This window comes from Carassius carassius, chromosome 15 (genome assembly GCF_963082965.1).
Source record: "Carassius carassius chromosome 15, fCarCar2.1, whole genome shotgun sequence".
NCBI classification, from domain to species: domain Eukaryota; kingdom Metazoa; phylum Chordata; class Actinopteri; order Cypriniformes; family Cyprinidae; genus Carassius; species Carassius carassius.
Window position 1 is genome coordinate 12,364,596 of NC_081769.1, and position 10,025 is coordinate 12,374,620.

Here is a 10,025-nt window from a genome sequence, read left to right on the forward strand (position 1 = left end):
ACTCAAACAGAGCCATAGTGACCGTGCACAAGACAGGAAAACACGAATGTTTAACAGTTGCGTTTATTGAACAGTAAAACGAGTGTTTAGAAAACATTAGAACGACATTTACTCGTTTGGATGAACAAAACCAGCTGGCTAGAAAAAGAGCATCCAAAAGTGTGCTCTGCTATTTAAAAAGGAAGCTGCTTTATATCATTCAACAACAGTAAAACAGGAATAGGATGTGAACAGTGCAAACATGAAGTGCCCTCAATCCCTTATATAACAACTAGAGTTTAGAGGTCATCAGAACACTCCCATCATCTCAGCAATGAGAAGTACAGGAAGCAGAAGAGGAACCAGGGACAGCTGAATGGAAGGGCCAGCGTTGCAGAGGTTTTCCTCACAACAGGTGGTCTTCAAGGTGTATAAGGTCTTATTGGCAAGGAACTCTACAACTGTGGTCTTGTTGCACTCCTCCTTCTGAAGACAGCCTTTCACTTTTATATCGAGGACAGAAGCTGAAAAACCAAAGGGAAAGGATTGCAGAGTAACAAAAGTAGATTTAAAAAAAAAAACCCACACCACCTCAAAACCTGCACTTTAGGATCACTTTTACCTGCTTTACCAACACCCACATAACACTGTTCATTATCACTGCAGTTTTTCTTGGTAGTGTAACACATATCCCAGAATCCAAGCTTGCACCGAAAGCACTCAAGTGTTTGTCCTGCAAGCCAAGGGAAATTAGAGAGCATTATTCTCCAATGGAACAAACAGGTGTGTATATGGTGTGGTCACATTATAGGTTTAAGGGATTTGCCATTAAAGTTATTAAAATCACTCATTTTGCAGATGCAGAAGGAATTTAGTTATAATCACATTGGTATGACTCTACTTAAATGTAGTAGCACAAAAAAGTGGTTAGCAAATTCAAAACATGTTAATGTTATAATAAATCAAAATAGCACAATAGACTACTCAAAATCCATGGAAATGTCTGACTTACCCAAGCAAAACAAAGACATCACCAACGCAAAGGCAGTAAAAATATTTCCCCTCATGTTTAAGTGAGTTTTAAAAGTGGATAAGGCAATAAATATGGAAGCAATAACTTGAGCTGGATATAGGCTACTAGCAAACAGACAGTCAGTCAATGCAATCGTGTGTGACAACGGGGATTGTTGCATTATAATAAGGTGTGAGGGGGATAAAGGCATTATCTAATTAGTCATTTATAAGAAGCAGCTGTTTAGCACGTGCAGCTCTAGAAAAAAAAACAAATTTGTATCACGTGCACGTTCAAACACATCCTTTCTCAGTCGTAATTCAATGCAAAAGTTTTAATCAGACTATTTAAGTTGTCAATATAATCTATTTACTTCATGACTTCAAAACACAAGTTAAAAAGAGAGAATGAGTGTGTCATTTGTGAACGAATCGGTGTGATTCGGGAATCGAAAAGAATCTTTCATTTGAACAAATCTTTCTCGTTTACTTCCACGAATAACTCTTTGATAGCTCTGCCTCATGAAGTTTTTTATATGGCAGATATAGTAATTCTATAGAGATTTTTTATTTTATTTATGCTTAATATTGTCTTTGCTGTAGCTTGAAAAGGCATGCTCTAGGTTGTTTGATAAGGATGGCAGAAAAAATTAGCTTAGTTGACATATGTGGAAAAACTTGATTTGTAAATGAGCAAATTTAGTAAAAGAACGTGACATTTTGTCGGTGAACGACTTGAGTGAATGAACCACTCGTTCCACAAACTTTAGCAGCCTTCTCATAAAGAGTCATTGAGTGAATCATTTTGGTGAATTGATTCAAAAGATTCGAAACACTTGTACGAGTCTCCTAACTTGGGAAGTAATCGAGGTAGCCATGTTGATTCTCGTCGACAGAGGACGCTGTTTTGTCGCTCTCCTCTGGCACACGGAAGTAACCGATGGGGGTGCTGAAAGTGCTAGTAATTTTATCCTCTTTGATGAGGGTTAACGTCGCACTGCACCGTTCCTTGCCGTTTTCACGGGAACATGACAGTTTTTAACAGTGGAATAGTGACCGCTCGTTTGAGCTCAGACGACATATGATTTAACCGTCTCCCATTTGAATAACCCCGCTTCGGGAAAAAATGGATCAGGAGTTTGAGAACATCGATTCATCTGGACAGTGGCAGAACCTTTATAATGTAAGTCACACGGTTCTTCTGAATGATTCAATTTGAGCCGTTCTTGGGATGAACGCTTGGGACACCTGCTGTATTCTACGCTGATAGATTTGTAATGTTTATCTAATAGTCCTCGGGCCGTGAGAACGAATAGGGAATTCAACATTGCGTTACAGCGCATGCGCGTAGTACCGAGAAATACGGTCCACATGAAATTACTGTGAAATAATCTTATTTTGTGAACCACTTCAACTCGGGTTAAACCGAACGTGAGTGGACATGGTTTTACAATAATTTGGAACTCAGCCGGTTTATTATTTTTTAATTCTTATCAACAAGCAAAACGGATAAAACCACACAGCGAACTGTCATGCGTTAAAATAAGTTGTTTACTCTGAGTAAATGCGAGCAATGTGAAGTGCGTGAGTGGTCGAGTCACAGTGCGGTGCATTAGAGCAGCTTCCTGTGAACACGTGGGCTGTGTTTCAACACCTTGTAAACTATCTACATAGACAGCATTTCTAGACATCACAGTTTCACGTTAGTTAGTTTTTAGGCACCATATGCGTTCCAAGTCCTATCGCCCTAAATGTCATCTGATCTCTGCCGCCTTCGATCCCCCCGCGTGCATCTGTGATGTTCAAAAATGACGTGAAGTTAGGGAGCTCGCCAGGTTTTGACACACAGCCATGCACTGACATGGTTTCTGAGAACTGACGAGCTCTTCCAAAGAACTGAAGAGCCGAAGCAGTCAGTTTTTTATAATAACTCAGCCAGCTAGTCCTACATGCACAAGCCTGTAGGACTTTCTTTATTAAATAAAAGATAGCTCTTAGGGTTTTCACACTGTTGTTTGTTATTTTGTAATCTCTTTCTAGGAAATCCGTAACCAGTCTCAGGAGTGTCCCTACAAAGTGGCAAAGTTCCCAGAAAATCGCAATAGGAATAGATACAGAGACGTCAGTCCCTGTAAGTTTCTTCCACGTAAATCATTTTAACAACGTTACACTCATTTTGTAACCTTCCCCTGAAAAGGACAGTTTACTTAAACTTGTATAATTATGTAGCCAGCTTCAATTTGTTTCCCATCTGTATGACTTTTTTTTTTTTTTTTGTCTGTGAACCAAAATAGAAATGTTATAGCCTCAGGATATCAGCCTCAGTCACCATTCACTTTCACTGTATAAAGGAAAAATGTAGTGAAAGTCAATAGTGACATAATGTGTAAGGCAGCCATATACAGATTGAAAGACAATGATTTAAGAAGTTGCTTTGTTTTATTAAAAAACATCCTTAAAAGCTTTTTTTATGCAAGCTTGATTTCAGATTATATTAACACAAATTGCCAAAATATTTGTTGACTCTCCCTGAATAACCTGAATTTTTGTGTTAAGATGATCACAGCCGGGTGAGATTAGAAAATTCAGAGAATGACTACATAAATGCAAGCCTAATTACCGTGGAGGAGGCCCAGAGAAGGTACATATTGACACAGGTATGGCAGTAATGGAAAAAGTAAGTCCACTGTTTGCATTTCGCTGACTTGCATTGATCTCTCACTTGACCCCAATACACATTTACATGTGAATTTTATATACCAACAAATTAGATTTACATGTTTCCCCTGTTTTGAGTAAATTTGTGTTTAGTATCATGAAACCTGCCTTTTTAACATCAGACATTTGTAGATTAAAGAAGGATGTGTCATGTATTTCTTTTGCATTGGCCAGCTTGTTGTGTATTCTCTAATGTAATTGCAGACACTTTTTTCTTTCTGCAGGGCCCACTGAGGAACACTTGTGGTCACTTCTGGCAAATGATTTGGGAACAACGGTGCAAAGCAGTTATTATGCTTAACAGAGTTATAGAAAAAGGCTCGGTGAGTGAACACAAACAACGCTTGTTCTTTGCCTTGCTTTGTTTTTGCATGTGTTAACATTTGCATTTAAAGGGATAGTTCACCCAAAAATCTAAATTATGTAATTAATAATTCACCCTAATGTCGTTCCAAACCAGTAAGACCTCCGTTTATCTTTAGAACACAGTTTAAGATATTTTAGATTTAGTCCGAGAGCTCTCAGTCCCTCCATTGAAGCTGTGTGTACAGTATACTGTCCATGTCCAGAAAGGTAAGAAAAACATCATCAAAGTAGTCCATGTGACATCAGAGGGTCAGTTAGAATTTTTTGAAGCATCGAAAATACATTTTGGTCCAAAAATAGCAAAAACTACGACTTTATTCAGTATTGTCTTCTCTTCCGTGTCTGTTGTGAGCGCGTTCAAAACAAAGCAGTCTGTGATATCCGGTTCGCGAACGAATCATTCGATGTAACCTGATCTTCTTGAACCAGTTCATCAAATCGAACTGAATCATTTTAAACGGTTCACGTCTCCAATAAGCATTAATCCACAAATGACTTAAGCTGTTAACTTTTTTTAATGTGGCTGACACTCCCTCTGAGTTCAAACAAACCAATATCCCGGAGTAATTCATTTACTCAAACAGTACACTGACTGAACTGCTGTGAAGAGAGAACTGAAGATGAACACCGAGCCGAGCCAGATAGTGAACAATAGACTGACTCGTTCACGAGTCAAGATCCGGTTGCATCAGTTTTCGGATCACCAGTAGTTCTTTCAGACAGATCGATTCAATAAACCGGTTGAAGAAAACGGTTCACCGGTTCTTTTGCACTCGACATAATGGCGATGATTGCCCTTGATTCAAGCCTTCGGTTTACCCGCGCTCATAACATTAGCACAGAATCAGTTCAGAATCAATCACCAAAAGAGTCAGTTCAGTTCAGACGCTCTGTGTGTCGGTCTGCTTCACGCTGAATCACATGCGCAGTTATCATCAGCTCCTCGGTTCTCGAATCGGACACGTCTGACAGAAACGGTTCTTGACTCGTGAACGAGTCATTATCTGGTTCGGCTCGGTGTTCATCTTCAGTTCTCTCTTCTCTTCAGACTAAATCTAAAATATCTTAAACTGTGTTCCAAAGATAAACGGAGGTTTTACGGGTTTGGAACAACATGAGGGTAAGTTATTAATGACATAATTTTAATATTTGGCTGAACAAACCCTTTAAAAGAAAGAAACCACTTGTGGTCCATTATATTTAAAAACAAATATTGATACATTTATTTAGCAAGGATGCATTAGTTGAGGAAAAGTGCCAGTAAAGATGTCTGAATGATTCATCCTGAAATAATATTAAGCATCACAACTGTTTCCAACATTGATAATAATAAACAATATTTCTCGAGCACCAAATCAATAATATGTAAAGCAGATATTTTGAAATGTAATAATGTTTCACACTATTGCTTTTTCAAATTCTATAATAAAAGCAGATCCCAAACTACTTGAATGGTAGTATATATCTTACACATTGTCATTAATAATTGTCTTGAGGGCGTTATTGTGTATGAAGCTGCTTGTGTAGTGGGGGGAAATGAAATCTGTTTTTGTTCAATCTGAACAGGAGAAGTGTGCGCAGTACTGGCCATCAGAGGAGGAGCGAGACATGGATTTCAGTGACACTGGGTTTACGGTGACTCTGGTGTCTGAGGATGTCAAACCGAATTACACAATCAGACTATTAGAACTCAGAAATGGCAAGGTGAACGTAATGTTAAATTACTACGTCACTGAATACTTCTCTAAACAAAACATCAAAAATAAATGTTGTTTAAATGTTGTCTCATATTTGTAGACTGGAGAAACCAGAGAGATCTACCATTTTAATTACACAACGTGGCCTGATTTTGGCGTGCCAGAGTCCCCAGCATCCTTCCTCAACTTCCTTTTCAGGGTTCGAGAGTCTGGGTCACTGGGGCCAGAGAACGGACCCGCGGTGGTCCACTGCAGTGCAGGAATAGGGAGATCTGGGACTTTCTCATTGGTTGACACCTGCCTTGTATTGGTAAGACTGTGGTTACAGAATATTTCATGATTCTACAGGTTTTACAGTACATCATTATGTGAGACTGAAATCTTTGTTTTTTTATTTTTTTCAACCTGGGTTCGAAGACCGTCATTATCAGGTACTATATATAGTTCTGTTGAACTGATATTTCATTGTGGTTTTGTATTTGTAGATGGACAAGAGGAAAGACCCTTCGTCTGTGGACATTCAAAAGGTTTTGTTAGATATGAGAGAGTATCGAATGGGCCTTATCCAAACCCCAGACCAGCTTCGATTTTCATATATGGCAGTCATGGAGGGAGCAAAGAGCCTCCTGGAAGACTCGGCTCTGCAGGTGTCAAGCATAGTGCAATTGCATTATTACATTTGATTTTGTGTAGTTTATTAAAGGGGAGTTATAATGTTGCTAAAAAGAACATTATTTTGTGTATTTGGTGAAATGAAATGTGTTTATGTGGTTTAAAGTAAAAAAAAAATTTAGATCCAGATTTATTTTAGATTTATAGTAGATTTAATAGATTTATACTTGAACATTTATAATGTTCAAAATTGACAGTAGAACTATAAAAACATTAAATTATAAATTTTTGTGTGTGTTAGTTTGATAAACCGTATTGATTGTGCATTGCAATATATGTGAATAGTTGATGTGTAACATGTCTAGAGAAAACAAAAAAGTACATGTTTGATTAAATTATATACCTACCCAAAAGTATATAATGTAATGTTTATATATCTCTAAATCTTTTGCATTGACAGCAGAAGCAGCCTGAAGAGTGGCAGGAGCCAGAAGCTTATTTGGTTTCATCTTCTCAGAGCTCCATCCTGTGTTCAGAGAAACTCAACGGTCAGTCTGACTCTTGTACAGAGCCACATGATCCAGAAAGAGAACAAGACGGCACACATTCACCGAAGGAAGCGCATACAGAGTTAAAAACTTTAAGGTGAGATAAAAGAAGAAAAAAAAAGTTTTAACTTTAAGCTGATAGCTGAGCGTGAGATTGTTATTCCGTTTTTCGAAATCTAGTTCAGTCAACCATAATTCTAACAACATAACTAGACTGAATTCAAAGTTGATCAACTCAAAAGTTTGGTGTAAGTTTCTTTTTATATATATATATATATATATATATATATATATATATATATATATATATATTATAAGTAATGCTTTTATTCTTTTATTATAAATACAGAAAAAATTTTTATATTTTGATATATTATTACAATTTAAAATAATTGTTTTTAAATTTATTATACTTTAAATTATCATTTATTTCTGTGATGCAAAGCTGAATTTTTAGGATCATTATCACATGATCCTTTAGAAATCATTCTAATATGATGATTAATTATCAAAGTTGGAAACAGTTCTGCTGCTTAATATTTTTTAAGAACATGTGATACTTTTTTAGGATACTTTGATGAATAAAAAGTAAAAAAAAAAAAGCTATGTTTTTAAAATATAAATATTTTATAATAACAATATACACTACTGGTCAGTAATTTGGGGTCAGTAATTTTTTTTTCTTCTTTTTAAATAAAATCAATACTTTTATTCAGCAAGGATGTGTTAAATTGATAAAAAGTGATAGTAAAGAAAATATATTATTAGAATATATATTATTAGAAAAAAAATTATTTTGAATAAATGCAGTTCTTTTTAACCTTTTATTCATCAAATATATTAGACAGCAGAACTGTTTCCAACACTCATAATAAATCAGAATATTAGAATGATTTCTAAATGATCACGTGATAGACTGGATGTTACATGTGACACTGAAGGCTGGAGAAATGATGCTGAAAATTCAGCTTTTCATCACAGGATTATATTCAAATAGAAAAATATTATTTTTAAGTTGTAATATTTCACAATATTACTGTTTTTTTCTATATTTTTGATCAAATAAATGCAGGCTTGATGAGCAGAAGAAACTTCTTTCAAAAACATAAAAATAGTAATGTTTCCAAACTTTTGGTCTGTACTACATATATATATATATATATATAATATAATATAACATAATAATAATAAATAGCTATTTTAAATTACAATAATATTTCACCTTATGACTTTTTATAACCAATAATTTGTGAAAATATATTTAGAAAAAGGACGTGCATTAAAGTGCCCCTATAATGCCATTTCCAATATTGCAGTGTGTAATGTATCTGTATGTGAACGTAACTGATCTACAAAATTGGAAAGCTGAAAGTGCACGATAAATAAAGTTATTGCCTCATAAAATAAAGAATCGACTCTGAAAAGCCTAGACGAATAGTTAGTAATTCGAATCCCACTTCCTTGTTCGGATACACGTAACGGGGTAACACATTTGCATAATGTGGCCCTATGTTTCACGTTAGCCGGCTGCGAACAGCTTGTCCCCGCCTACAAACACGTCATTTTACTGATGATTTCGGGGTGTTCAACGCGGGATTCACAAAATGAAATAATTATTGAAATAGGCATATCATTTCCAACGCCGCTGTACACGGTAGACCAATCACAAAAGACTAGGCCATCTGACCAATCAGAGCAGAGCAGGCTCACGGAAAGGAGGGTTTTAGAGACTGAATCTTTAAACTGTTTCCAACGAATCGTTTGAGAACCACTGGAAAATGAGGTGATATTAAATGCACATCAATTTTTTGAGAAAACAAATGCTGTTTTTGACCTTGCATGCATGTAATCCCATTGTAGGAGACTCCCAAAAAATATTAGGAACTGTACAAATGGCATAATAGGGGCACTTTAAGTGATGCAATTATGCTAATACAAAGGAAAATAGCTTTTTTTTTTTTTTGCATTTTTTGCCTATTCAAAAATCAGAAGTAATCAACCGTATGTGTGTTGTTATTGCTTCCAGTCTTCGCAAGAGGAACCGCGAGGAACGGATAGCCAGCACGACACAGAAGGTGCAGCAAATGAAGCTGAAACTAAGCGATTCGGAGAAGAAGAAAGAGAAGTGGCTTTTCTGGAAACCAATTCTCTTGAATGTCGGCGCTGGTGCAGCTGTAGCTCTGGGACTGTGCATGTGCTGGGCCTTTCTGTCCCAGTGATGCCATTTTATCCCACAGATTCCTCTTCTTGTCTTTTATTTACCCAGGGACCCAAATTATGGTACTCATATTAGTAGGTGCTTGGATGTTTCTAGATAAGGGACAAAAATGTAGAATGATCGTGTTTACAAGCATTTATTACCGGATGTTCTTCATGATTTATTGAATGTTTGTGTCATATGTGGTTATTACAGTGTAACCAATCATGTAGTTGCATTGTAACTACTATAGCAATTCCATCATGGTAAGTTCTCGCAGCCTAACGACTTTCACTGTACAGTATTTTGTTGCGAAGCAATGTTAAATAGACCCTCACCGGTCCGTCTATTATTAAGATTTTATTAAATGTGTCTGTTTGCTAAATTCCCGCATGGATATTCATAGGGTGACTCATTTGTTTCAGTAGGTCAAAGCCCAGTGAGTTTCCGTACATGCACATCTCAGGATCTTCTAGTAATAAACTGACTGTAGATTCAGCCAAATGTAATAAGTGGTCCGGTTTCCACTTTTAAAAAAAATGTACATAGTAAACTCTTTACTAAAGAAGAAATATTGCTGTTTTTGTTTGCATTATTATTATTTTTTTGTCTCTGGCATCTTCTGTGAATATACTTTTCTGGTTTCTCAAGCTTAGATATGGGTATCTCTTATTTCGTCGATGCATGTGGGGTAAAACCGATGTATGAGTGCAAATAAATGCAGATTGTGACAGAATGCATGTTTATAGATTGCTACATCAGTGCAGTGTCAGATCTGTTAGGTTTAATTTTTTAGACAATGGATGTTGTACCAACCATAGCGATTTTTTTTTTTTTTTTTTTTTTTTTGTCTCCACGGATTATAGTTTGTTCCCAGTCCCTGTTACCTCACACTGT

General features: G+C 36.3%; 2 protein-coding genes across 3 annotated transcripts; one reads left to right on the forward strand and one right to left on the reverse strand.

Annotated features, from left to right (window-relative positions):
- Nucleotides 1–45: 45 nt before the first annotated feature.
- LOC132158114 (sperm acrosome membrane-associated protein 4-like) lies at nt 46–1,166 on the reverse strand. The gene is made up of 3 exons (XM_059567388.1): nt 992–1,166; nt 602–712; nt 46–503 (listed from the first exon to the last, which is right to left on the reverse strand). Exons 1-3 carry the CDS (start codon nt 1,044–1,046, stop codon nt 289–291), a joined length of 381 nt encoding a protein of 126 aa, XP_059423371.1. The 5' UTR covers nt 1,047–1,166; the 3' UTR covers nt 46–288.
- A 725-nt stretch (nt 1,167–1,891) lies between these two features.
- Nucleotides 1,892–9,700, forward strand: ptpn2a (protein tyrosine phosphatase non-receptor type 2a). Of its 2 annotated transcripts, XM_059567386.1 has the most exons (9): nt 1,892–2,173; nt 3,031–3,121; nt 3,547–3,647; nt 3,933–4,031; nt 5,641–5,778; nt 5,872–6,081; nt 6,257–6,430; nt 6,844–7,028; nt 8,958–9,700. In XM_059567386.1, exons 1-9 carry the CDS (start codon nt 2,117–2,119, stop codon nt 9,148–9,150), a joined length of 1,248 nt encoding a protein of 415 aa, XP_059423369.1. In that variant the 5' UTR covers nt 1,892–2,116; the 3' UTR covers nt 9,151–9,700. The 2 variants fall into 2 exon arrangements, with proteins under 2 accessions (XP_059423369.1, XP_059423370.1); XM_059567387.1 differs by lacking the exons at nt 1,892–2,173; nt 3,031–3,121 and having other exon boundaries at nt 3,610–3,667.
- Nucleotides 9,701–10,025: the final 325 nt, after the last annotated feature.